Source organism: Callithrix jacchus, chromosome 12 (genome assembly GCF_049354715.1).
Source record: "Callithrix jacchus isolate 240 chromosome 12, calJac240_pri, whole genome shotgun sequence".
In the NCBI taxonomy this organism is placed as follows: domain Eukaryota; kingdom Metazoa; phylum Chordata; class Mammalia; order Primates; family Cebidae; genus Callithrix; species Callithrix jacchus.
The window spans coordinates 30,172,934-30,200,276 of NC_133513.1; the positions used below are offsets into that span (position 1 = coordinate 30,172,934).

At 55.7% G+C, this 27,343-nt stretch overlaps 2 protein-coding genes across 10 annotated transcripts; both read left to right on the plus strand.

The window, feature by feature from the left end:
• The first annotated feature begins 6,659 nt into the window (after positions 1-6,659).
• Positions 6,660-12,471, plus strand: PRR14 (proline rich 14). Of its 6 annotated transcripts, none has more exons than XM_078345157.1 (13): positions 6,660-7,016; positions 7,479-7,550; positions 7,674-7,842; positions 8,158-8,249; positions 8,629-8,750; positions 8,822-9,011; positions 9,260-9,303; positions 10,270-10,379; positions 10,688-11,276; positions 11,413-11,482; positions 11,563-11,654; positions 11,929-12,000; positions 12,090-12,471. In XM_078345157.1, the coding sequence occupies exons 3-13, from the start codon at positions 7,722-7,724 to the stop codon at positions 12,352-12,354; spliced, it is 1,767 nt and encodes a 588-aa protein (XP_078201283.1). In that variant the 5' UTR covers positions 6,660-7,016; positions 7,479-7,550; positions 7,674-7,721; the 3' UTR covers positions 12,355-12,471. The 6 variants fall into 6 exon arrangements, with proteins under 6 accessions (XP_078201283.1, XP_078201286.1, XP_078201282.1 ...); XM_078345160.1 differs by having other exon boundaries at positions 6,660-6,688; positions 8,158-8,320; XM_078345156.1 differs by having other exon boundaries at positions 6,660-7,550.
• A 2,108-nt stretch (positions 12,472-14,579) lies between these two features.
• Positions 14,580-26,952, plus strand: FBRS (fibrosin). Of its 4 annotated transcripts, none has more exons than XM_035267418.3 (18): positions 14,580-16,145; positions 16,430-16,609; positions 17,346-17,381; positions 17,470-17,499; positions 18,606-18,654; positions 18,745-19,045; positions 20,412-20,713; positions 20,912-21,117; positions 21,230-21,274; positions 21,492-21,587; positions 21,824-21,892; positions 22,692-22,721; positions 23,100-23,171; positions 23,499-23,616; positions 23,720-23,800; positions 24,718-24,801; positions 24,916-25,123; positions 25,210-26,952. In XM_035267418.3, the coding sequence occupies exons 1-18, from the start codon at positions 15,690-15,692 to the stop codon at positions 25,793-25,795; spliced, it is 2,949 nt and encodes a 982-aa protein (XP_035123309.1). In that variant the 5' UTR covers positions 14,580-15,689; the 3' UTR covers positions 25,796-26,952. The 4 variants fall into 4 exon arrangements, with proteins under 4 accessions (XP_035123309.1, XP_035123307.1, XP_035123308.1 ...); XM_035267416.2 differs by having other exon boundaries at positions 15,049-16,145; positions 24,877-25,123; XM_035267417.2 differs by lacking the exon at positions 17,346-17,381 and having other exon boundaries at positions 15,049-16,145; positions 24,877-25,123.
• Positions 26,953-27,343: the final 391 nt, after the last annotated feature.

The window sequence follows — 27,343 nt, forward strand, 5'->3', positions numbered from 1 at the left end:
TCCCAGCACTCTGGGAGGCTGAGGCAGAAGCACTGCTTGAGCTCAGGAGTTCAAGACCAGCCTGGGCCACATAGTGAAACCTCGTCTATACTAAAAAATAAAAATAAAAAATTAGGTGGGTGGGAGTGAGTGCCTGTGGTCCCAGCTACTCCAGAGGCTGAGGCAGGAGGATTGCTTGCACCCAGGTCAAGGGTGCAGTGAGCCAGGATCCAGCCACTGCACTGCAGCCTGGGTAACAGAGCAAGGTAACAACAACAAAATAAGGTCATATTCAGAGGAAGTGAAAGGTTTAAGATTTGAAAATATCTTTGGTGGGGTGGGGGGTAGTGGGGAGACAAAATTCTACCCACTATAGATAATAAGTAAACAGTAAACAAAATTATATTGGGCCGGGCGCAGTGGCTCACGCCTGTAATCCCAGCACTTTGGGAGGCCGAGGCGGGTGGATCACGAGGTCAAGAGATCAAGACCATCCTGGTCAACATGGTGAAACCCCGTCTCTACTAAAAATACAAAAAATTAGCTGGGCATGGTGGCGCGTGCCTGTAATCCCAGCCACTCAGGAGACTGAGGCAGGAGAATTGCCTGAACCCAGGAGGTGGAGGTTGCGGTGAGCCGAGATCGCGCCATTGCACTCCAGCCTGGGTAACAAGAGCGAAACTCCGTCTCAAAAAAAAAAAACAAACAAAACAAAACAAAACAAAAAAAAACAAAATTATATTTAAAAAAAAAAAAAGGCTGGGTGCAGTTGTTCACGCCTATAATCCCAGCACTCTGGGAGGCTGAGGCAGGTGGATAACCTGAGGTCAGGAGTTTGAGACAAGCCTGATCAACATGGCAAAACCCCATCTCTACTAAAAATACAAAAATTCGCCAGGTGTAGCGGTGCATGCCTGTAATCCCAGCTACTTGAGAGGCTAAGGCAGGAGAATTGCTTGAACCCAGGAGGTGGAGGTTGCAGTGAACCAAGATCGAACCGCTGCACGCCATCCTGGGTGACAGAGTCAGACTCCATCTCAAAAAAAAAAAAAAAAAAAGCAAAAAGAGCAGCTATTAGGTTGGTGCAAAAGTAATCGCCATTTTGCCATTACTTTTAATTACAAACACTACAATTATTTTTGTACCAACTTAATACAAGGGACATCCACAACCCCTCTCAGGCTAAGACAGAGCATATAAGAAAAAGCCTCCTTCCAGCCAGGCATGGTGGCTTACACCTGTAATCCCAGCACTTTGGGAGGCCAAGGTGAGTGGATCATTTGAGGTCAGGAGTTCGAGACCAGCCTGGCCACATGGTAAAACCCTGTCTCTACTAAAAAATACAAAAATTAGCCAGGAATGATGGCCGCGTGCCTGTAATCTCAGCTACTCAGGAGGCTGAGGCAGGAGAATCGCTTGAGCCTGGGAGGCGGAGGTTGCGGTGAGCTGAGATTGCACCACTGCACTCCAGCCTGGGCGACAGAGTGAGACCCTGCCTCAAAAACAGAAAAGAAGGAAGGAAAAGCCTCCTTCCTTCCTGAGATCCAGAAGTTTCTGGAGAAGGCACAGAAGTCGCTGGAGTACCAGTCTGGTGGAACTTGCTGGAAATCCACACTCTAGGGTGCCAGGAAAGCTGTTCATGGGCAGGTGTCTCTGCAGAGGCACTCCACTGCAGAATCATCCAGAGGGCACCTGGGGGAGCTGCTGACCCTGGGGTGCTGCTGGCCATCGTGCCCTGCAGAAGCTGGGAGCTGGGAACCCACTTGTGCTGCAGGAGCCTCCCAGGAGGGTTTCTTGAACCCAGAAGCAAACCTTTTCTTCCTGCAATGTCTCCTCAGCCATCTATTGGCAAAATTTAGCACGATGCTGGCTGGCAACAACAACAACAAGAACATTTAGGCCGTGCATAGTGATGGTGGCTCATGCCTCTAATCCCAGCACTTTGGGGGACCGAGGGGAGCGGATCCTGAGGTCAGGAGTTTGAGACCAGCCTGATCCACCTGTTGAAACCCTATCTCTACTACAAATACAAAAATTACATGGCAGCACGTGCCTGTAATCCCAGCTACTCAGGAGGCTGAGACAGGAGAATCGCTTGAACCCGGGAGGCGGAGGTTGCAGTGAGCCAAGATCGTGTCGCTGCACTCCAGCCTGGGTGACAGAGCAAGACTGTCTCAAAAAATATATATATGTATGTATGTATGTGTGTGTGTGTGTGTGTGTGTATTTATTTATATTTAAAGGGTCCAGACCCATTTTCACAGAGCAGAAAAAAGTGAATTTGAAGCTGAAGATAATAAATTGATAAGTGGCACAGTGACACACCGTTTCAGATTTTAATAGGCTGCTATCCTCATCTTTCCCTCTCTCCAATCCTCCCTTCTCCCCTCCTGACATCCTTACCTCAGCCCTGTCTTTTTACCACTCAGCTCCTCCAAACCTGACCCCTGCCAATCATTACTCCACCAAATAAAGGGGCAATCACAGAACTGGTGGCAGGTGGCTCTCAACACTGGGAAAGAGGAGGTAGACCATAGACAGGATCAGCTTTCTCAATTCAAAAAACCAAAACAAAATAAAATTTAAAAACTGGCCGGGTAGTGGTTCACGCCTGTAATTCCAGCACTTTGGGAGGCTGAGGTGGAAGGATGGCTTGAGGCCAGGAGTTTGAGGCTGTAGTGAGCTATGATCACACCACTGTACTCCAGCCAAAGTCTTTATTTTTAGAGACAGAGACAAAGCAAGACTCTGACTCTAAAAATAAAAATTAAAAAAAAAATTAGGTCAGGAGCAGTGGCTCTCATGCGTAATCCTAGCTTGGGAGGCCAAGGTGGGCAGATCAGTTGAGGCCAGGAGTTCCAGACCAGCCTAGCCAACACGGTAAAACACAGTCTCTACTGAAAATACAAAAAATTGGGCCGGACACAGTGGCTCACACCATAATCCCAGCACTTTGGGAGACCGAGGCTGGTGGATTACAAGGTCAGGAGTTCAAAACCAGCCTGGTCAAGATGGTGAAACCCTGTGTCTATTAAAAATACAAAAATTAGCGGGGCATGGTGGTGGGCTCCTGTATTCCCAGCTACAGAGAATTGCTTAGAAGGTAGAGGTTGGAGTGAGCTGAGATCGTGCCACTGCACTCCATCCTGGGCAACAGAGTGAGACCCCGCCTCAAAAAAAAAATTTTCCAGGTGCAGTGGCTAACGCCTGTAATCCTAGCACTTTGGGAGGCTGAGGTAGGTGGATCATTTAAGGTCAGGAGTTCAAGACCATCCTGGCCAACATGGTGAAACCTCATCTCTACTAAGAATACAAAAATTAGCTGGGCGTGGTGGTGCATGCCTGTAGTCCCAGCTAGTCAGGAGGCTGAGGCAGGAGAATCACTTGAACCTGGGAGGTGGAGGTTGCAGTGAGCCGAGATTGTGCCACTGCACTCCAGCCTGGTGACAGAGCGAGACTCTGTCTCAAAAAAAAAAAAAAAATTAAAATTAAATTTAAAAATTAGCTGAGTGTGGCAATGCACACCTGTGATCCCAGCTATTCAGGAGGCTGAGGTGGGAGGATCACTTGAGCCCAGGAAGTCAAGACTGCAGTTAGCCATGAATGCACCACTGTACTTTAGCCTGGGTGACAGAGCAAGACCCTGCTTAAGAAAAAAGAAATATGGGCCGCCCCTCGTCTACACAGACCCTGAGTTTCTGAATAATGACACACTGAAGTGCACCACCAGCCACACCACCAGCCCCACTGGAGGCTGTGTGGGACCTCTTGCTACCATCGGCACACACTGGGGCATGCCCTGCGGTGTAGCCACCACCTTCATAGGCAGTGGGCAAAGTTGAAGTTGTTGAAATGGGAAGTCACAAAAAAAGCAGAGCTGAGACCGCAAGACCACAAGGGCTCATGTTTGCTGGCCTGGGCTAAGGGCCAAGACTGCCACTGTCTACCTTAGACTTCCATTTGATGAACTCTAGCACCTCAAATTAGGGTCACACGGGTGGCCCCTTCCTACCAAATACTCAGGTCCAGGACTTTTCTTTGAACTACATCTTTTGCCCTTGGTGTCATTGACTTCAAGAGACCTAGAGAATTAAAACTCAGATTAGGGCCAGGTGTGGTGGCTCATGCCTGTAATCCCAGCACTTTGGGAGGCCAAGGCAGGTGAGGTCAGGAGTTCAAGATCAGCCTAACCAACACGGTTAAACCCCGTTTCTACTAAAAATACAAAAAATTAGCTGTTCGTGGTGATGAGCACCTCTAGACCCAGATACTTGGGAGACTGAGACATGAGAATCACTGGAACCCAGGAAGCGGAGGTTGTAGTGAGCTGAGATTGTGCCACTGCAATTCAGCCTGGGTGATGGAGTGTCTCAGAAACAAAAAATAAAACAAACAAACAAAAAACCCAAAAACTCAGGTTAGGCCTGCTCTGATTTTGAAGGTTTTTCCTGCTCTGGAGCCTGAAAAGCACCTGTGGGGTTTCACTCTTTTTTTTTTTTTTTTTTTTTTTTTTTGAGACGGAGTTTCACTCTTGTTACCCAGGTTGGAGTGCAATGGCGCGATCTCGGCTCACCGCAACCTCTGCTTCCTGGGTTCAGGTAATTCTCCTGCCTCAGCCTCCCAAGTAGCTGAGTAGCTCCCAGCTAATTTTTGTATTTTTAGTAGAGACGGGGTTTCACCATGTTGACCAGGATGGTCTTGATCTCTTGACCTAATAATCCACCTCCCTCGGCCTCCCAAAGTGCTGGGATTATAGGCGTGAGCCGGTTTCACTCTTAATTCGGGAAGGTTGGAAGACTCTCCAAGCACTCACAGCTGGGTGAAACATCGCTGTACCTCCTCAAGCACCATTACAGCCAGCCCTGAGCCAGAGAGACAGAGAACACCACTAGGTGGAAGAAGCACCGCCTGCTCCCACCAGAAGTCTAAATGGATTTCCAGAGGACCCAGCGGACCTCCTGTTACAGAGATACTGTAGTCCTAGAAGAGCGTCTCTCTGGATGAGTCCTTAGGGACGGACCTGGGGAGCCTCCATTTCCCACGGAAGCTCTTCCCGATTATGCTCTTTCCACATTATCCCTTGTTTGTTTGAGACAGGGTCTCTGTTGCCCAGGCTAGAGTTCAGTAGCGAGATCACAGCTCATTGCAGCCGTGACCTCCCAGGCTCAAGAGAGCCTCCCACCTCAGCCTCCTGAGTAGCCGGGACAACAGGCATGCGTCACCTTGCTCGGCTAATTTTTTGTAGAGATGGGGTCTTGCCATGTTGGCCTGGCTGCTCTTGAACTTCTGGCCTCAAGTGATCCGCTTTCCTCTGCCTCCCAAAGTGCTGGGATAATAGGTGTGAGCCACCACACTTGGCCCTGTTTTATTACTTTCATCACTCAATCCCCTGAGAAAGAATTATGACACCTGGACCAGGAGGCGCCTCTGCACCTTATCTCGGACCCAGAATGCTAGGCTTCAGGATCTCTTGTTCTGTTAAGAAAAGAAAATGAGGACTGGGGCTGGGCGCTCACGCCTGTAATCCCAGCGCTTTGGGATGCCGAGGCAGGAGGACCGCTTGAGCCCAGGTGTTCAAGATCAGCCTGGGCAACATAGCGAAACCCTGCCTCAGGTTAAAAAAAAAAAAAAAAAAAAAAAAATTAAAAAAGAAAGGACTGGTTTGGACCAGGGAATCTGGGGAAGGAGACCTAGTGCAGGCACGGGCTTTGGTTAGGCGGTCTTGGGCACCTTCATGGCTCTGCAAGAAGCCACTACATGCACACTTCCTCCACACCAATAGCCAAGCTCCGGGTAAAGGTCCACGACGCAGCCCCTCCAAGCAGCAGCGTCCCACCCTGATCCCTGACTCCTCAGGACTATTTACACCTCCCCCATCAGGCAGGCCCCTCTTAAGAGAGTGGTTCCTGAGAGCTGGGCCCCGCGAGCAAGCCAAGGTGTATTCTTGGTCTCCAGCAAGGACGCCCCTGCTCTGAGCCCTGTGCGCAGCCCGCGGGCATCCCCACTCCTCCGAGAAGTACGGTAGACAACACTCAGGCGAAGTCAAACTCAGCGCCCCTAGCATCCTCCCCACTTCAGCTCGCTCCCATCTCTCCAAGACAAGGCGCCAGCAAGTGAGCCACAGGCCGCACCAGCCCGAGCCTTTGATCCCGGGTGTTCAGACTCAGGGCCCCCCTACCCCCTCCTAAACTCGAACGTGGGGCCGTGGGAACCCCATTGAGGAACCCAGGAAGGTGTGCCGGAACCTTCCCCAAACGAGGCCACTCTAGGAAATTGGGAATTTCACATATCGTTAGCACTTAGTTAACGTTTATTGGCTTAAGAACGAAAGAACCGGAAGACGCCCTTAAAGAACGTGGCGGCAGTCTAGCTTCAATCGGTTGCCTTAACATTTCAAGAAACCTGGCATTCTATGTGGCCCTCAAAAGACGACGCCACCGAGTCCACCACGGTTCTACGAGAACTAAGACATCTGCCCTCAACCATCATGGCGGCGGCGCCCAATTTGGCTTCCTGCCCCTAGAGATAATGGCCGCTAGGTGGCTTCACTTAGTTTCTCACCACCCCGGAAGACGGGGACCGGCGATTGGGCGGTGCCCGGAGGCTCCAATAAGAAGGCCCTCAGCGGTTGGGCAGCCTTGGGTAGGCCTGGTTTTAAAGGAGCCGGAGGTGGGAGCTGCGGAAGACCCGGGATCCACGGGAGGCGGCGGTGAGCGGCGCTTGCGGGAGGGAAAGGAGTGGCTGCAGAGGGCGGGGGGAGGGGGGGATGGGGTGGGGAAGGAAACGTCTGAACCTTCTGGTCCCGGGCCCGGGGAGACCGCTGGGCGGGGACGCGAGGAGGGAGGGGGCGTCTGTGGGCGGGACCTCCCGGGATTGGAGTGAAGCGGGTATCTGCTTGACAGTGGATCCCCGGGGATCTAGACTGAGTTCAGAAATGCTCCATCTCGGGCCGCCCCTGTCTGAGCGGTACTTTGCGGCGCCGAAGCTCACAGGGGAAGCAGAAGCCTTGCCTGGCGTCTGATTGGCGGAACCGCGCTGTAGGATTCTTTCCGCAGGGATCCAGTCTAGATCTGGTGGGAGGGAGGGTCGTCGATGTGTGGAGTATTGCTGTGGAGTCCTCGGCCACTCGCTAGGAGTGGAGGATCGCAGAGGGATCCAGCGGAAATAGCCTCCCAGGACCGGGATCCCCGTGGATCCCGGGGGATTTCGGGGCATAATTTGCAGGGACAAAGGCCTGGAGAGGCTGGGACCGTGGGAGAACTGGGGCCGCTGCAGTCCGGGTTCTGGCGGCAGGTGCCGGACAGGGCGCGAGTGATCCGCTGATCGAGGCGGTGGCAGCGGTAGGACACTCGCTCTGGGCGGCCGGCCGGGGGCGCCCTTTCGCGCCCCAGGGCTACGGTCGCTGGACTAAGGGGAGCTGCGGGCGGACGATGAAGGGCGGAGCCCCGGGGAAGGGGCTAGACCTCACCCCCGGCTCCCCCACTCCCCCTTTGCCCCAGGCCTCAGCCTGGGATCCCCCAGGGAAACCCCGGAGCCGCCGCTTCTCCCATGGACTTGCCCGGGGACTCCAGGTGAGAGCGCACCCCGCCCGCCTGTCTTGAGCCTGGGAGATGGGGATCCTGGCGGCCGTTCGGGGAAACTACAGAGCCAGCGACAGGTTCGAGCGACCGTCCTCTGCTTCTTTCACCCTCCAGCCCGCCTGGCCAGCCGCGTCTGTGCCGCCAGCCTCTGACTCGAGCATTATGGGGAGCCACGAGCCCGAAACGGCAGAGGCTGCAGACCCCGGCGGCCCCTTCACCCCTGGAAAAGGCCTCTCGGCGGGTCCTGGCCGTGGTGCTGGAAGATGTCATGGCTGTTCGAATGGTGAGCACCCTGAACCAAGAGACCCTCTATTCCCCCATGCCTTTCCTCACTACCGAACTCGGGCCAGATCCCTACTGAGGATAACTGAAGTCCAAATCCATCATTCTTGTACCCACCCCTCAGGCAACCTCCCTCATGCTAGAGCCCTGCTTGGCTCCCACTTACTCCAATCTAGAATTGGGCAGTGCCTGTTTACCCCACCAACCTTTCTGGTCTGGAACCACATCCCTGCAACTCTGAGAAACTCTTCTGCTTTCTTTCTTTCTTTTCTATTTCTTTCTTTCTTTCTTTTTTTTTTTTTTTTTTTTTTTTTAGAGACAGGGTCTTGCTATGTTGCACAAGCTGGTCTCAAACTGGCATCAAGTGATCTTCCCATCTCTGCCTCCCAAAGTGCTGGGATTACAGGCGTGAGCCATGGCACCGGGCCGAAACTCTTCTGCTTTCTTCCCAGCCCAGCCTCCTTAGGAAGCAGGCTGAGGTCTTTGACTCCACTGCACAGATAAGAAAAACCGAGGCCCAAAAAAGGCAGTGACCACTCTAGCTCACCCTGTCTTTTTCATTTCCCTAAACAGCATGGGTGAGATCACCCAGTTCCCATACCTGCAGCTTAGAACTCTTAATACCTGGCCCCTAATTCAGTCCAATTCATCTCTTCTCTGGGGATCCGAGTGAATTCTAGCCCTAATCTCTGTCATGTTTGGGACTCGGCACTGTTAGGCACAGGGAGACCTTACCCAGTCCAACCCCATTCCATCACCTTGCTCTTGACACCTCTTTCTCTCCCAGGTCCCCGTGGTGCCCCCAAAGGAGACCTCCATCCCATGGCACCAGAGCTACCTTCAGGATCCTGTCCACAGGCAGCCTCCTGCCTTGCCACCCCGGCAGGCCATGTGGTCCTCACAGGCCAGGTGAGCATGGCAGGATGGGAGTAAACCAGGGACCCAATTGAGCCCTTCTAATCTTCCTGTTCCCTCACTAGGCCTCCCGACCCTCTGCATTTGTGCCGAGAGCCCTTGAGCCGAATCCACCGGACCTCTTCCACCCTGAGGCGGCTATCAAAGACAACCCCTGGCCCAGAGGAGGGCCCTTCACAAAACGTGGACCAGGCCCCCCAGCCCACCCTGGTGGTGATGCTGGAAGACATCGCCAGTCCTAGACCTCCAGCTGAGGTATGGGAACTGAGGGTACGAATGTCGGGTTCTGCTGGGTTTCAGCAGGGATAGAATAAGGGTGGGAGGCCTGAGTCTCAGTTGGATTTTTCTCAGTCTAAGGATAGCATTTTAGGTTGCAGGCACTGCCTGAGCAAAGACATCTTTGGCCTGAACCCAAGCAGGTATCTGGGGACCAAAAAAGTCAGGATGTGGGGCACTAAGGAGGCTTCCCTGCCTCCCCAGAAACATTCCCTATTTTTATCCAGGGCTTCATTGATGAGACCCCCAACTTCATCATCCCAGCACAAAGGTGAGAGGACTGGAGAAGGGATTATCAAAGGATCCAGGCAACAGCCATCATCCAGGTAGCCAGAGCTAGGGGCATCGGGACTGACTGATCCAGTCCTTCTTTGTGGCATTTTTATTTATTTTATTTTATTTATTTATTTAAGACAGGGTTTCACCATGTTGGCCAGGCTGGTCTTGAACTCCTGACCTCAGGTGATCTGCCGCCTTGGCCTCCCAAAGTGCTGAGATTACAGCCCATTGTGGCATTTTTAAAACCCTTAAGGGGCCAGGCATGCTCACACCTGTAATGCCAGCACTTTAGGAGGCTGAGGCAGGAAAATTACTTGAGCCCAGGAGGTTGAGGCCAGCCTGGGCAACATAGTGAGACCGTCTCTACAAAAACATTGTTTTATTATTTATTTATTTGTTTGTTTATGAGATGGAGTTTTTGCTCTGTTGCCCAGGCTGGTGTGCGACGGTGCCATCTCGGTCACCGCAACCTCTGCCTCCTGAGTTCAAGTGATTCTCCTGCCACAGCCTCCTGAGTAGCTGGGATCACAGGTGTCTCCACCATAACTGGCTAATTTTTGTATTTTTAGTAGAGTTGAGGTTTCACCATGTTGGTCAGGCTGGTCTCGAACTCCTGACATTAGGTGATCCCCCCCACCTCGGGCTCCCAAAGTGCCTGGATTACAGGCATGAGTCACCATGCCCAGCCAAAATATTGTTTTAAATTAGTTGGATGTGGTGGCCCATGCCTTTGGTTCTAGCCACTTGCAAGGCTTGAGGTGGGAGGATTGCCTGAGCCCAGAAGTTCGAGGCTGCAGTGAGTCAAGATGGTGCCACTGCCCTCTAGCCTGGGCCACAGAGCAAGACTCTGTCTCAAAAAAAAAAAAGCAGCAGCAGCAGCCTTAAGGGGCAGAGGAGTTGCTGGCTCAGGTGGAATCCCTGGAAGTTCCCCTAGCCTTTACCTTGCCCTTCACCCCAGAGCTGAGCCCATGAGGATAGTTCACCAGCCAATGCCTTCACCCGGGGACCTAGAACCCCCATTCCAGACATCTACTCTGCCTGCAGACTCTCCGGAGAACCCACCATCGGGTAAGGAACTCGAGTAGAGATGGGATGAGACTTGGGGGTCTGGAACATCCTAGTTGAGCTTGGAAGTGTCAGGTACAGAGGTGGGGGTGGGGCTTAACCCCTCCCAGTGCAGGGCTTGGTATATGAAAGTGGGTTGTCAATGTCAGAGGCTTGAAGTTCAATTCCTAAATGCAGAATTTAGTATTTTAGGGGTGGGCTCACTCCTCTGTGCACAAAATTGAGCATGGGGGGAGGGGCTGAGGCTACTGAGGAGGGGCTGAGACACTGCAGCCAAGGAATGCCCACCTGTGACCCTCTCCTTTCCTCAGCCCCAGATCCTGCTCTGGAGCTCCCATCCACCCCACCACCGTCCAGCCTTTTACGCCCCCGCCTCAGTCCCTGGGGCTTGGCCCCGCTCTTCCGTTCTGTCCGCTCCAAGCTGGAGAGCTTTGCTGACATCTTCCTCACGCCCAACAAAATCCCACAGCCCCCGCCCCCGGCCCCCCCCATGAAGCTGGAGTTGAAGATCGCCATCTCAGAGGCTGAGCAGTCTGGGGCTGCTGAGGGCACTGCGTCTGTCAGCCCCCGGCCCCCCATCCGCCAGTGGCGGGCTCAGGACCACAATACCCCAGCACCTCTCCCTAAGCCCTCTCTGGGCCGAAGCTACTCCTGCCCTGATCTGGGGCCCCCTGGCTCTGGTACCTGCACCTGGCCACCTGCTCCACCCCAACCAAGCCGGCCACGGCCACGGCGGCACACTGTGGGTGGTGGGGAAATGGCCCGAACCCCGCCACCCCCTCGGCCCTGTCTCCGGAAAGAGGTCTTCCCTCTCGGAGGAGTGGGAGCCTCCCCTTCTCTCGCCACATCTTGCTCGTCCACGGCATCCACTTCCTCCTTCTCCGAACCAGCAGAACCCAGGTAGTGCTCTCAAAATACCCCGCTCGAAGCCCGGCTGCAGCCTGGGCCCAGCCTCCTTCCCTGAGTATCCAGCGGGCATGAGACCGGGATAATGCAGTGAATCTTGTTTGTCCCTGAGCCTTGACCTTCTTGGCAGGTTGGGTTCAACCAAAGGGAAGGAGCCAAGAGCCTCAAAGGACCAGGTGCTTTCAGAACCTGAGACCAAGGTAGGCATGAAGATGGGGGGGAAGAGACCACTGGGGACCTGAGCCCATTTCACTCTTTTACCATCTGCCCATTTTTGCAGACCATGGGAAAGGTTTCTCGATTCAGAATACGCAGAACACCAGCCCGTCCTCAGCTAAACCTTACACCAATGGGACTGCCTCGACCAATCAGGTGAGGGGCTCACTGGGCATTGAGCCATCTTGGCCAAACAGATGCAGTCTCATGTACCCTGAAGTATGACTTTGTCTCCTCTCAGGGAGCACAGTCCAGCCTGGAGAATTCAATTCAGTGTGGGCATGGTTTGTGCTCAGAACTGCCTGTCTGTCTTATGTAGCACTCCTGGCCCTGACATGTCCCAGAAACTGAAATACAGACCAGGACTTACCTGTCCCTTCAGGCCCCACTGGCTCAACGCTTCTCAGTGGCCTCTGCTCTTTGCTCATAGGTTGAACAAGAAGGAGTTCAGCTTGGAAGAAATTTATACCAACAAGAATTACCAGTCACCCACAACCAAGAGGTGAGACACTTGAAAGGCTTGAGGGCGGCAGAGGGAAGCTGGAGCTGTGGGGCACGCTGATAACCAGCTCCTCTCCCTGCCTCGTCCAGGACCTTTGAGACCATCTTCGAGGAACCCCGGGAGCGCAATGGGACTCTGATTTTCACCAGCTCGAGGAAGCTCCGTCGGGCTGTGGAATTTCGAGACAGCAGTCTTCCTCGATCACGACGGCTGTCCCGTGGGGTCCGGGCTGCAGGGGGCAGGACTGTTCCTCCCAATGTGACCCCCAGCCCTGATGTGGGCCCCCTGCTGCGGCAGAGGCTGGAGGAGCTAGACGCCTTGCTTCTGGAGGAAGAAACTGTAGATCGGGAGTAACCCCATTGGACCTAGGTGCTCCATCTGTTTGTTATCCATCCTGAAGGGACGGGAAACCTCCCGGGCCGTTATATTTTTTTCTCTATATTTCTAGTAAAGGTTTCGCTATGTTTCTGATTCTTTTGTATCTCTAGCTGAGTTCAAGATTGATTTGGTAGTACTACCTGGTGTTTCTACATTGGCCCCCAAGGTCTGGGAACTGGAGCTGGTGCCAGGGGTTTGGCACAGGGTACAGGGAAGGGTGGAGTGGTCATTGGCTAATTTTTTTGTTTTTGAGACAGAGTCTCATTCTGTCACCAGGCGCCAGGCTGGAGTACAGTGGTTCGATCTCAGCTCACCGCAACCTCCGCCTACTGGGTTCAAGCAATTCTGCCTCAGCCGCCCAAGTAGCTGGGACTACAGGTGTGAGCCACCATGCCCAGCTAATTTTGTATTTTAGTAGAGATGGGGTTTCACCATGTTGGTCAGGATAGTCTTTATCTCTTAACCTCATGATCCACCCACCTCAGCCTCTCAAAGTGCTGGGATTACAGGTGTGAGCCACAGCACCAGGCCCCATTGGCTAATTTTTTTGTATTTTTAGTAGAGATAGGGTATTACTGTGTTAGCCAAGATGCTCTTGATCTCCTGACCTTGTGATCCACCCACCTCAGCCTCCCAAAGTGCTGGGATTATAGGTGTGAGCTACCATGCCCAGTCTACAGATACTCTTTTGATTAGAGAATTCTCCTCTGTGGAGGGACACTTCTGAATCAGTGCCAGATGATACTGTGACCCTAGACCCCGGTCTGGGTTCTCCCAATTCATTTATATCAAGGAGACTGAAAGGTCTATAGTGGGCCAAGCCCTTGAGGATCAACATGGCCCTGAATTCCTGCTAACATGCAGGCCAGGATCTGCTGCTGGATTAAAGAGCTGCAGGTAGGCCAGGTGTGGTGGCTCATGCCTATAATCCCAGCACTTTGGGAGGCCGAGGCCGGTGAATCATAGGAGGCTAGGAGTTGGAGACCAGCCTGGCCAACATAGTGAAACCTCGTCTCCACTAAAAATACAAAAATTAGCCAGGCGTGGTGATGCACACCTGTAATCCTGGCTCCTGGGGAGGCTGAGGCAGGAAAATCACTTGAACCGGAGAGGCAGAGGTTGCAGTGAGCTGAGATCGTGGCACTGCACTCCAGCCTGGAGAACAGAGCCAGAGCCTGTATCAAAAAAAAAAAAAAAAAGTAAAGTAAAAAAAAGAGCTAAGGGTAATGGGGGGTAATGTAGCACTCAGGACGACTGTCACAGGTGCTTGACCTGCACATGTCCCTGCGACAGGGAATTAGTCATTTTATGGAGAAAGCAAGGCAGGCATGTCATCGCGTTGTCCACTTTTAAAACGGTTACCCTGGGCAACCGGAGGCCAGAAATGGCTTTTTTTTTTTTTTTTAAGCCAGTCACACTGAGCACTGGGGTGCATCTTTCATAATTCCGAGGCATCACAGGGCAGTGGCTGGAACACAAACATGGCTAGGAGACTACCAGCCTGTCTGTGCGCGCATTCCCGTCCATCCCCGTAAAATGGGGCCGGCAGCATCACCTTCGTGGAATTATTACCATATGAAGTCACTAACGCGGAGAAGCGCTTGGTTCACAAGTGCAAGGCGTTTTCGAATTGCTAGCGCTCAGGGACCGCTGCCAGCAGCCGCACCTGGAAGAATAGCGGGACGCGGCTGCCAGTCCGAGTGACCGGCGCTGGAACAGCACGCGGCCACTCCGGCCACCCCAAGCAGCGGAGCCACCCGGGAGCCGCGAGACGGACGGTGGCCTCGCCACGCGCGTGCGCGAAACGCCAAGCAGTCTGTGGGCCACGCCGAGGTGCGGAAAGGCGGCGACAACGACTCTGCTAGCTCTGGAACCTAGAACTCGCGCATCCGCGCGCCTCCCGACGGCCAACTGCCTCCAACGCCTTGGCTCCGCGTCTCCGCCCCTCCCCTCGACGCTATCAGGAGACAAACCAATAAGCGAACAGCAGGAAGAGGCGGGGCCCTGCGGGGACCACCCCAAACACCTACTTCTAACCAGTCGAGTCACAAGACTGGGGGAAGGGCGGAGCCAATCTGACAACCCAATCCAAGGCTTGAGGACCGTTACATACACCCACTCCCTCGGGTTTTGCTCCGCCCCTCACCTTGGCGTAGCCCTCTCAGCCTATCAGCGACTGCACCCGTGAAGGGTGAGGGGAAGGGGGCGGAGGGTGGGAGGAGGCCGAGAGAGGAAGGAGGTGTAGGCTGAGGAGGAAGAGGGAGGAGGGGCAGGGAAGTCCTGGCGGAGAAGCGCCCCAAAGACTCCAACGGAGACAACAGGAGTTTGCGCTGGAGCTCCCCCGCTGCCCATCGGCCGTTCCAGACCCCCTAAGGCCCAAGTCGGACAGAGACGGAGGAAAGGAGGAAGAGACTTTTATGTCGGCGGACAGAGAAGCTGTACCCGTCACCGTTGCCTCACATCCGGGGCCTTGGAGGGCTGGTCCCGCGGCCCCGCCCCTCCTCGCGCCTTTCATGGCGACCGGAGGCGGAGGCTGGAGGAGCTGGGCACGGAGGAGGTCCCTTTAAATTTCCTTAAAGGGATGGCCACTGAACTCGTCGGACTCAACGCCAGCCTTAAAGGGGAAGCCGCCGAACAGACGCTGACAAATTGAGAACTGTGCCGTTGGGAGAACTGGGACGAGTGGGGTTTTTCCTTTACCTCGTCCTCCCCCACACGCAAGAAGTCCTTTAAATACAGCTTAAAGGGGAAGTGGCCTCTTGTGGAGGACTAGAAACTAACTCCGAGCCTCTAAAGGGACGGTCTGTTTGAAGGATCCTGGACTCCTTAAAGGGGTGGCCTCTTTGAGCCGGAGGACTTTGAGACACTTTTAAAGGGGAGGTCTGCGATTTGGGGCGAGCTTTCGGCCCCTTTTCAAGGGGTGGCCCTTCCTCCTCTTCGGGGAGACTTGCCTCGACCCCTGGCAGGGGGCGGCCACCGCACTAGGCCGCCGGACACGGTCGAGTCGTCTTAAAGGGGCCGGGGGCTGGACAACTTGGGGCCTCGCCTTAAAGGGACGGCCGCCCGTTTTCGCCGTCGCGGCCCCGCCGAGCCCGCAGGGGGGGCCCTCGGGCTTGTCGCCCCGGGGGCGGCGCCGGCTCCCCGGGCCGTGGCCTTGGGGCAAGCTTGGGGCCAGCAGATCCGGCTTTAAAGGGGAAGCCGTGGCCCTCTCGTCCCTGTGCAGCCGCCAGCGTCGCTCCTGCGACCCCGGGCCTGCGGACAGGCCGCTTCGGGCCCCGCCGCCTCCGGATGCGGCGCTGAGGGCGGTCGCCATGGAGACGGCAGCGGCCGCGGCCCCGGGCCCGGGCTGGGCAACTGAGGGGGAGCGGCGGCGGCGGCGTTGCTCGCGCCGAGACCGAGACCGGGAGCAGCGGCGCCGCCGAGGTCCAGGCGGCGACGCGCCCCGGGCCCTGTTGGCCGCCCCGCGCGGCTCCTCGTCCTCGTCGTCGCCGCCGCCGCCCGCCAGGCCTTGGTCGTCAGCTTCGTCTGGAGAGCGGCCCGGGGGCCCGAGACGCCGGCGACCACGTCCCAGACCTCGACCCCCGCGACCTCGAGCTCGGAAGCGGCCTGCGGGCTCGGGCAGCCGCGGGGAGGAAGAGGAGGAGGAGGAGGAGGGGGGCGCAGACGACGGGGAAGCCGAGGAGGAGCCTGAGGAGGAGGAAGAGGAGGAGGAGGACTTGATCGATGGCTTCGCTATCGCCAGCTTCGCCAGCCTCGAGGCCTTGCAGGTGGGGCCTAATGGGGATGGGGGGTTTTGGGGGTTTCCGAGGGGCAGCGAGGAGGGTGCAGTGCCCGGAGTGGGTGGAGTTGAGGGGGAATGCTGGCACCCCAAACCAGAGCAACCGGCTTCTCTGGCCAGGCCTCTGCCCCGCCCTGGGGTGGGAGGAGGTAGAGCTCGTCTCCAGGGACCCGGTTTCCCGGCCCAAAGGGCACTTGGGCAGCCTGGTCACTCCTAGAGGAGTTGGGAGCTTGCCCCTTTCCATCCACCTCAGCCCCACCTCCTCCTCCACAGAAGGATGCATCTCTTCAGCCCCCAGAGCGACTGGAACATCGGCTGAAGCATTCTGGGAAGCGGAAGAGAGGAGGCTCCAGTGGGGCCACCGGAGAGCCAGGGGACAGTTCTGATCGGGAGCCGGGCCGACCCCCTGGGGATCGGGCCCGAAAATGGCCAAATAAGCGGAGAAGAAAAGAGGTGAGTTTGTCCTTTAAAACTCTTTAAGCAGAATGTATTTCCCACGGCCCCGTTTTTCATTAGTAATCCCACTACCCCTTGTAAACAGTGACCCCAGTCTCTTAAGGGCAGAGGCAAACAGGGCAAATTTGAGCCCTTACCGTCATCTGGGTCTGACAAAGGCCTGTCTACGGTCAGGTGCACCTACTTTTGCCTGGTTTTGTGTCTACTTCAAATGTTTTAATAATTCAGAGAGAAGTCAAAGGAACTTAGTTGGGTCGTACATTAACTGTGGTCCCTGCCCTTCCTCAAGGTGGTGGCAGTCCAGCAAGAAAGAAATAGTCAGCAAGCAAACACCTAGACCTTAACTTGAGAAGCTACAGAAGGCAAAGATGGGGAGAGATGCTACAGAAACCCACATGAGGAAGCCGTCATGCTGCCTGGGGGATGGGAGGAGAGTTGTGGTTGGGGAAAGCCCCCTAGGATGTCTTAGTCAGGTCCTGAAGTATAGTCAGAAATTTGCTAAGAAAAGACATGGGGAAAAGTTGTTTTGGGCAAGAGCCCGAAGACTTGAGGATCTGGTGTAGTAAGGAAATGGCGAGAGCACTGGGACATGGGTGGGCAGTGGCAGGAGAGGCAGCTGGAAGGAGAGGCTGAGAGTAGATCCTGGAGGCCATGAGTGCCCTGCTGGGAGCTGCGACTTTCCCAGCCGCCTCAGCAGCCGCCTCCCTCACCTCTGGACTCTGGTCTTCCTCAGGCGTCCTCCCGTCACTCTCTGGAAGCTGGATACATAGTAAGTGCCATCCACCTGTCCTGGCCCCTCCCCTCTTCACCCCGGGCCTCTTCCCTCTTGTGACGCCTCTGTCTTTCCTTCTCCCCAGTGTGACGCGGAAAGTGATCTGGACGAGAGGGTGAGTGGGGCTAGAACTTGGGTGGGCAGTGTCACTGCTTGTAAAAGGGACTGCAGCATTAAGGCCTTCTACGTGCAGCAGACAGCCTTCCCTTGAGTAGGAAACATAGTTTAGGTTGAGCCTGGATTCGATTTTTGGGAGGAAGGGGGGTGAATTGGGAAGGTAAATGGCTTTTTTTTTTTTTTTTTTTTGATGACTAGGGTTAGCTGACCAAGGTCCATGCCTTGATGTGTACCATCCTTTACAAAGCTTTCAGGCTACTGCTGGTTCTCCACAGAAACCCAGAGTGGCTGTGGTGGTACTGAAATGGGCCTTCTGCTGGCCATCAGCCCTGCTCTTAGAATGAAGATCTCATGTATTCAAGTCTGACCGGAGACCACAGATAGAATAGTGAGAACACTAAACCATTGTAATCAGTGTAGGGACTCAGCCCAGAAAGGTGTATTTGAGTTTATCCTCAGGGGCAATTTGCTTGTTGTGTGATAATGTGTCCTAGAAGGTAATGCTCTACCCAGTGGGCCCATGTAAGTAACAAATCCAAGTGTGTAACCCATGTGTGTCTTGTTTTTGTTTCAAAAGTTGGCTAAACAGGACTGTGGTGAACCAGAGGGTTCTTGTCCATCTCGTTCATCCATCTATCTCCATCTAGCTAGTTGGGGCTGATTGTTGCCACAAGAACAGAGGGCCCATTCTTGAGGGAATCTGCAAGCCTGGGTTTTAATGAGGAATCTCCAGATTCTTAAATATCTGCGGTTGGTTTAAAACTTTTACTAACACTTGTGGACCAAATACATCTGTAAGCCAGGGAGGCCTGTGGGCCAGCAGCTAGTGACCTTTGGTGTTTCAGTTTGGTTTGCCTGCTTCTCTGTGCTGCCTCCATTCAGTCCTCCTGGCCTGTCAGGTTCTTGGGCTCAGCTGCTCCGCTCTGCTCTTTCTCCAGGCTTAGCCCCCTCTAGAGCCCAGTCTCTGATGGATCTCAGCTAAACTGAAGGAACAGACTTGCTACTACCACCAGTTCCTGGCAGCCTCCAGAGCCTATTTGGCCTTCCTGGGTGGAGGCCTGGCCTGCCCACAGCCTAACCCTATCGATTGCACTTCTTCCCCAGGTCTCCGATGATGACCTCGACCCATCCTTTACTGTCTCAACCAGCAAAGGTTGGTCCCAAGGGATGGGGCTGGAGGCACGGGAGGGAAGTGGGGTGAGCATGAGCTTCAACTGAGCGTGTCTGCCATCCTATTCTACAGCCTCGGGCCCCCACGGCGCCTTCAATGGGAACTGTGAAGCAAAACTCTCCGTGGTCCCTAAAGTGTCAGGCCTGGAGCGGAGCCAAGAACAGCCCCCGGGGCCTGACCCGCTGCTAGTGCCTTTCCCCCCAAAGGAACCACCGCCTCCACCAGTCCCTCGGCCTCCTGTCTCACCCCCTGCACCCCTGCCGGCCACCCCCAGTCTGCCACCCCCATCCCAGCCCCAGCTGCAGCTTCGGGTCTCGCCCTTCGGCCTCCGCACTTCTCCCTATGGCAGCAGCCTGGACCTCAGCACTGGCAGGTGAGTGATCTGAGGGTTTGATGCGGTCCAGAAGGGCCTGGTCAATTGGGTGCCAACCCTTGCTTTCTGTGGTGGGGACACAGGATGGTACCTGTGGGGTGTGACTTGAAAAAGGATTCTGAGGCTGAAAACTTTGAGAAATTAAACAAATGGAAAGAGATGACCAAAGGACTTATTTGAGTCCGTTATACATTCCCCTGCAGGGGAATCCAGGCTGTGCTGTTTCCCAGTTGTATTTGCTGGTGTATTTTCTCAGGCATATCTGCTCTCAATAACATTCTTTGAACATACTTTGGGAAATGCTGACATGATGGTTAAGATTGCTGGCTTTGGTGTCAGACCCAGATTCTAATTCTTGCTCTGACGCTTCCTGGCTGTGTGATTTTTGACAAGTCACTTAACCCCTCTGAGCCTCGATCTCTTTTTGTCAAATGCAATAATCATAGTACTTTCATTCTAAAGTTGTTGTGAGGAATGACTATGAGTGAATGCAGTGTTTCCCAAAGTGTGTAACTTCAGCATTAGGGATATATGGGATGATTTCAGATCTTATGTGAGTAAACTTTAAAAAATAGTCATGAGTTAGCTTTTGTGAGCTTTAGAAAGCTGAGTGTCATGCCTCAGCCCCTTGATTTAACATGTGATTGCTTAGGGGGAGGCCAAATGAAAAAAAAGAAAGTAACTGAGTTGAGTTCTCAAAAGAAGCCAGTGGTACAGTTCAGATACTCTGCTGGGCAGCAGTGGGGAAGGTGGCATGGAATGTTGGAGACTTGGATTAGCTTTTAAAGCAGGTACCAGCACTTGGCCTACAGCAGGTGCTCACCGCAGGGTAAGAACTGTTGACACTTATTATTGATGCTCTCACTATTACTTTTGTCACCATCATTGTCATTGTTGTTATAATTGAGAAAACTAAGGCTCAGAGAGGGGCAGTGACTTGCTTAAGGTCACCCAGGGCATTCATGGCAAGATGGGCCTAGAATTCAGGTCTCCTGACTCCCAGTCCAGGCCAGTGTGGTGCTGCTTCCACTGTTGTAGGGTGGGACCCCAGGTGGCTTGTTCTAATTAAGCATCAACATGAATGATCTGTGCTATGGTTGAGTCAGAAAGGGAAAGTCATCTGGCCAGAGATGGCAGAGGCAGCTGTGTGGACGCAGAGACCTAGACAGGGAGAAGTGGGGGTTGCTGGGTGTGGGAGGCACCTCAGTCTGAGGATGGGTTCCCTGGCGGGGGGATTTCTGGGGCCGGGTTCTGCCACCTCCCATGTTGGAGAACCAGGGTCACGGTATCACCCAGGCATCTGACCCCCTCCTGTCAGAGCTGGCACCTCCCAACCCCTCACTCATCTCCCCACTTCTCTCCCCAGCTCTTCACGGCCGCCCCCCAAGGCCCCGGCCCCTCCCGTGGCTCAGCCTCCCCCCTCATCATCCTCTTCGTCCTCCTCCTCCTCATCTGCCTCCTCCTCGTCCGCGCAGCTCACCCACCGGCCCCCGACGCCCTCACTGCCCCTGCCTTTGTCCACCCACAGCTTTCCCCCTCCCGGGCTGCGGCCCCCCCCACCACCCCACCACCCCTCCTTGTTCTCCCCTGGCCCCACCCTGCCCCCACCCCCACCCCTGCTGCAGGTGCCAGGGCACCCTGGGGCCTCAGCCGCTAACGCCCTTTCTGGTGAGTTTGGGGTCCTGGCCGGGGGGTGGGGGGCCATGGCCCTGGGCTCGGGCCCAGTTGGCTTTGGGGCACCTGGGCCTCAGCAGACAGCAGGGCTTGAGGAGGGAGTGGCTCGAGGCCAGAGGGAAGGCAATCACCTGGGCCCAAGGAGGCTGATGTGGCGACAGCATTAAAGCCTTCTCCCCTCCCCTCCCACAGAGCAGGACCTGATCGGCCAGGACCTGAACTCTCGCTACCTGAATGCCCAGGGTGGCCCTGAGGTGGTGGGGGCAGGGGGCTCGGCCCGGCCCCTGGCCTTCCAGTTCCACCAGCACAACCACCAGCACCAGCACACCCACCAGCACACCCACCAGCACTTCACCCCTTATCCCCCGGGCCTGCTGCCACCCCATGGCCCCCACATGGTGAGCTCCTCATTGGGCCGGTGATGAGGCTCAGAGGCCTCGGGAGGGCATGGCTTCCAGGGGAAGGCCCAGGTCTCTGGCTGGCAGCTTATTCTTCCCTTCTCTTCCCTAGTTTGAGAAATATCCAGGAAAGATGGAAGGCCTTTTCCGACATAATGTGAGTGTGCGTGTGTGTGTGTGGGGTGTGTGGTGTGGGCATGGATGCATCCATGTGTGTGGCCCTGACTGCTGGGGTTCAGTCTTCAGCACAAAAGCAAGAGCCTTGAGCCTGGGACAGCTCCCTTGGGGGCATAGGGTGGAGCCCCGTGGACTGGAGGGAGACGACTTGGGCTGCACCTCCACCCCTGCCTGGACTAGTCCCCTTCTCTCCGCAGCCGTATGCGGCCTTCCCTCCCGCAGTGCCCGGGCTGCCTCCAGGCCTCCCACCGGCCGTCTCCTTTGGCTCCCTGCAGGGGGCCTTCCAGCCCAAGGTGAGCTCCCAATCCAGACACTACCACTGCCTCCCACCTTGACAAACCCAGACACGCTGGGTCCACACACCCTCCTCCCATTCCCCAAAGCCATACCCATCCTCTAACCCTGCCCTGCTGCACCCAGGTTTCTCCAAAGCCACGCTCCCTCCTTGCTCCATGTCCCAGCTTGGTTCTGGACCCCTTTGTGCTCGGTGCCAGCTCTCCTGTCTGATCCCTCCACTCCCCTTTCCCAGAGCACGAACCCTGAGCTGCCACCACGACTGGGGCCGGTGCCGAGCGGGCTCCCCCAGAAGGGGACACAGGTGAGGGGGCCAGGGCAGGTCCTGGGGAAGCTGGAAGGTGTGTTATGGGGAGAGCAGAACAAACTTGAGGAGAGTGAACTACTGATTCCTTCCTTGAAGACACAATCGGGTGTTCTGGGTGTCTAATGAGAGGGAATTTCTGTAAATAACCGACTTTCCCAGGCATGAGAAATGAGAGTTTCATGAGCTTGTCCCAGGAATAAGATGATTAGGACAGTGGTTTTTATAGGGGTTTTCAAACTTTTTAAGTCACAAAACACTTTTTTTCCAGATGACATTGTATCAGGAAGCCCTATTCAAAAAACAAAAGATAAAAGCTGCCCCTTGGTGAAGAGAGGAAAGCCAGAGCCTCCCTCCCCTTAGCACTTGTAGCAGTTTAGACCCCAAGGCTTCGGGAGCACTGTGAAACCAAGGATCAATTTCCTACAGGGGAGACTAGGCCAGAGGTTTTCCAACTTCCTTCAAAGGCATTTTTTCTAAAGAAACCTTAAACAGACAGAGATAGTCTAAAGCTGGTAATAGGTTAGCTTCTCTGAGAAACCTGTCCTGCTTGCCCCCTCACCACCCTCAGCCTCCCAGCAGGGCATCTCCCTGGGGCCTGGTTCAGAAACCTTGTGCTGGAGGAGAGATGCCCAGAGTTGGAGAGATGGGGAAAGGAGCTTGGGCCTGCGCACGAAGGGTTTGAGGGAGTTGCAGAGTCTCAGGCATGTGGGTGGGTAAGTGGATGCTGTGGAGATGGAGGCACCTGGCCCAGGACTCCAGTCTGAGTTGCCTCCCATCTCTCCTTTGCCATCCTCAGATCCCCGACCATTTCCGGCCACCTTTGAGGGTGAGTTATGTGAGGACTTCAGGCTGCATGAAGCTGGGGGCTGGTGTCAGGGTATTTGGCTAAGGGGGGTCTTGCTTGGGAACAAGTGAGAAGCCCAAAACCTGGAGGCAGCTGGGTGTGGAACAGCAGAGAGTAAGGGCTTTCAAGTCACAGACCTGGGCTCAGATGGAACTGGCCATGGGACCTTGGGCAAGGCAGTTGATCTCTCTGAGCCTCAGTTTCCTAGGCTGTAAAATAAACCTAGTCATCCCTCGGTTGTAGGGATGATGAGTTAGGGATGTTTTGTGGCGAGGCTGGGTCCAGAGCCAGGCCTGGAGTGGGTGATGAGTGAACGTTCTTTCCTTCCCTTTCCCTTTGGCCATCCTTCTGGGGCGGCAGAAACCAGGGAAGTGGTGTGCCATGCACGTGCGTGTGGCTTACATGATCCTGAGACACCAGGAGAAAATGAAGGTACTGGGGCCGGAGGGCTGGGGAGAGTGGGTCTGAGAGTCAGGGGAGGTCTGAGTTCTGGGCATCAGCTCTTAACAGAGCTCAGCAGAATCTTGGCCAGAAACATTCTCTCCTGTCCCCCATCACGGCTAAAGTCCTATGGCTGGCACCTTAGTTCTCTGGCTCATTAGGGGGCTGCTCAGAGAAGGTGCCGAGAGAGGCAGAAGATAGGCATCCAAGCCCCATCTGGGTGCCAGCCAGCCTTTGGAGGAGAACCGGGGGTGAGAGAGCAAGAGGGGGACCAGACCAGCTCCTCATGTCCTGCCCCTCTCCCTGTGTCCCACGCAGGGTGACTCCCACAAGCTTGACTTTCGGAACGACCTCCTGCCCTGCCTTCCGGGGTCCTATGGGGCCCTGCCCCCTGGGCAGGAGCTCTCCCACCCGGCCTCCCTCTTCACTGCGACTGGTGAGTCTGGCCAGCCCCTTGGGCCTGAGGTTCCCTATCTATAGCCTGAGGCCCAGCTCGTGCCCACTCAGCCTCATCAGAATCTCCCACCTCTCTGCCCCAGGTGCCGTCCACGCTGCAGCCAACCCTTTCACGGCAGCTCCCGGGGCCCACGGACCCTTCCTGAGCCCCAGCACCCACATTGGTAAGAGCCAAGGGCATGTTGGGCAACCCAGGCTTTGTCCCTCACTTCCAGGAGATGGAAATCAGATCCAGCAGGCAGCTGGAATGCGGGATAGACCTGGTTCCACTTGCTTAGTGACCTTGGGCAGGTTATTCTACCTCCTCTGAGCCTTGATTTCCTCATCTGTAAAATGAGTAGGAAAGGGCAGGGCAACTTCAGTCTCTGCCAGCTGCAGCCCTGTCTCCAAGTGGCCAGTGGCAGGGGCAGTACGACACCTGGGAGTGGAAGGTAGGGGGGCGGGGCCCCTGCCTCCTAGGATCTTGGCAGGTGTCTTGGGGAGGTTTCACCTGGGTTTGGGTGGACAAGGAGGAGTTGAGCCTGGTGGCTTGGAGAATGGTGTTTCTGGCTAGGGATATGGTGGCAGTCGGTGGCAGGATAGGTTAGTTGTTCTGTCTGGCTGTGTGACGTATGCATGAAGTTAGGGTCAGGTCGGGAAGGACCCTGCATGTCAGGTGGGAGGAAGCCAACCAGGTCTTCGGGCGAGTGGCTTGCTACGGAGCAGAGATCTGCTGTGATGGGTCCAGCCAGCTGGTGTGGGGCAGTAGGGGATAAGAGCGTGACATCGTGTCATGGAGGCCCTGGGTTGATACCACTCCCTGACTAGGTGACCACTGGCAAGTCATTTCACCTCTCTGAGCCTATTTCATCATCTTCAAGTGGCATGATCCTAACCAACTCTTGGGCTTTTTGTGAGGTTAACTGACAAGGTGCTAGTCAAAGCTCAACACCTTCCTGGCCCAAGGAAGTGCTCAGCACACGGCTGCTGAAAGCAGGCAGCTGAGGGCTCCGGGCGCCTGTTCTGCCTCTGCCTGGCCAGGCCTCGTGCATGCTCAACACTGGCTGCCTAGTGCTCTGACCAACCCCTTTTCCTCCCACAGATCCCTTTGGGCGTCCCACAAGCTTCGCCTCCTTGGCTGCCCTTTCCAACGGGGCCTTTGGAGGCCTGGGCAGCCCCACATTCAGTGAGTATGGGCGCGGTGGGGTCGGGGGCTGTGGCTGTGGATGACCTGGCAGGAGGCCTGAACGGGGCCTCCCAGTCCTGGCCCCTGTCACTCTCTGCTTCACCCTCTGCCCAGACTCCGGCGCCGTCTTTGCCCAGAAAGAAAGCCCAGGGGCCCCACCAGCCTTCGCCTCCCCTCCGGACCCATGGGGCCGCCTGCACCGCAGTCCTCTGGCCTTTCCTGCCTGGGTCCGGCCCCCTGAGGCCGCCCGGACTCCAGGCTCAGACAAGGAGCGGCCTGTGGAGCGGAGGGAGCCCTCCCTCACCAAGGAGGAGAAGGACAGGTATGCCTCCCACCTACTCCACCCCTGCCCCACCCTCAGCCCCTGTTGCCCCTGAACTTCATTCTCTCCCCACACTTGCTCTCCAGGGACCTCCCCTTCTCACGGCCCCAGCTCCGAGTTTCTCCTGCTACTCCCAAGGCCCGGGCTGGCGAGGAAGGACCTCGGCCAGTCAAGGAATCCGTGCGGGTAAAGGAAGAGCGGAAGGAGGAGGCTGCTGCTGCCGCCGCTGCCGCTGCCGCTGCCGCCGCCGCCGCTGCCGCCGCCGCTGCCGCAGCCACTGGGCCCCAGGGCCTTCACCTGCTGTTTGAGAGGCCCCGGCCACCCCCGTTTCTGGGCCCTAGCCCATCAGAGCGCTGTACTGGCTTCCTGGAGCCAACCTGGTTGGCTGCACCCCCACGCCTGGCAAGGCCACCTCGGTTCTATGAGGCGGGCGAGGAGCTGACTGGACCCGGGGCTGTGGCTGCTGCCCGCCTCTATGGTCTGGAACCTGCTCACCCCTTGCTCTATAGCCGCTTGGCTCCTCCACCACCACCTGCTGCAGCCCCAGGAACCCCTCACCTTCTCAGCAAAACCCCACCGGGAGCCCTTTTGGGGGCACCACCTCCGCTTGTGCCCGCCCCCCGGCCCAGTTCCCCACCTAGGGGCCCTGGCCCAGCTCGGGCTGACAGGTGAGGGGAGGGGAGGGGCTGGGGCAAAGCTCCATCTCCCCTTCCTTTAACCAGGTCCTAGGGCTGAGGTTTTAAGCCAGGGCTGGAGGGCAAAGGTCATAACCTCACCAGCCACCTCTGAGGTCATGGAACCTGGGAACAGAAGCCTCAACCCCCACGAGACCAAGCATCACATGGAGTATGGGGTCACTGGGAGAGCAGAGGTCACAGCCTCTAGAGAGGGAGAGGGGCGTGTGCATGGGAGTGTGGCTCATCTCAGGGGCCATGAGGCCTCATGAGGTGCACCTTTGCCCCTCTAAGGGCCTCTAGGCCCTGGGCCTGCCTCCCCAAGGGCTCACTAAGCCAGAGGCCAAAGTGCCCCCTCCCCTTCACCTACACCCAAGTCCTCATGCCCTCCGAGGGCTGGGGGAGGAGGGGCTCAAGGAAGGGGGGTTCCATGTACATATTTATCACCCCTTTCACATAGCCCCCAGACCTTTTGTACATTTTTACAGGGGTGCCCCTCCCAACAGTCCCCTTCCTGGTTAATTAAATCCTCAGACTGGTGCTGTGTTCCTAGCCTCTGGCCTCTCTGTGGGGGAGAGGGGACTGCAGGCAGAAGTGCTGGGAGGGGTCAGGCAGGCTTCTCCCTGGAAAGGTGGGGCCAGCAGGAGATGACCAACATGGGGCAGGACCTAGGGACCTGTGTTGGAGGGAAGGGCAGAAGTTTCTTGCTTGGTTGGCAGCCCTGGTCCCCCCTACTGTTCCCATTCATTCTGCCCCCACCCCCAAAGGCTCAGCCTCTTGTCTCAGACTCCACTTCTTAATGGCTCAGTCCCCCTCACCCCATTTCCAAGTGCCCCCAGGACTCCTGGGCCCTGCTTCCCTGAACCCCGTTCTCCAAAACCCTGCCCCAGGCTAAGGGTGGCCAGAGAAGGTCACCATGTACCACACACCAAAGAAGGGGGTCGGCCCAGGGGTGGGCGACACAGGCAGCTTCTTCGGCAGCCTCACGGCAGCAGCCCCAGCCTTCCCAAAGCAGCAGGCGCCTCCAGGCTGGGGCCCAACCTAGAAGGCAGGGGTCAATCTAACAAAACCATAACGTTGACTTTTTTTCCCCGGTGGGGCTTATTCTGTAACATGACTTGCGGATATTTATATAAAAATGAGTGTTACAATGAGGCCCCGGGCTCTTCTTTGAGTGTGTGTGGGGTGGGGTGGACGGGGGTGGAGTGGACCAGGGTGGGTTGGGTGGGTTACTGGGCTAAGGGAGGCATGAGGACGGTGCTGTCCATATCTGGCCAAGTTTTTCCTTTCTTCCACCCACCTGGGCAAGTTGGTCTGCTACTTCTGGAGGGATGGGTTCGAGGGTTGAGCACTGAAGTTTTCACATTATTTTTCTATAACACAGGAATACATATTGTGTAAGATTCAAGCAACCTAGCAAGACACTGAGCAAAACATTAAATTTCTCCTTCACCTGCCAACCTTCCCAAGTACCATCCCCTTCCCCAAGGTAACTGCTGTCAGTCGTTCAGTGTATATTCTTCAGGTCCTTTCTATGTGCATACCA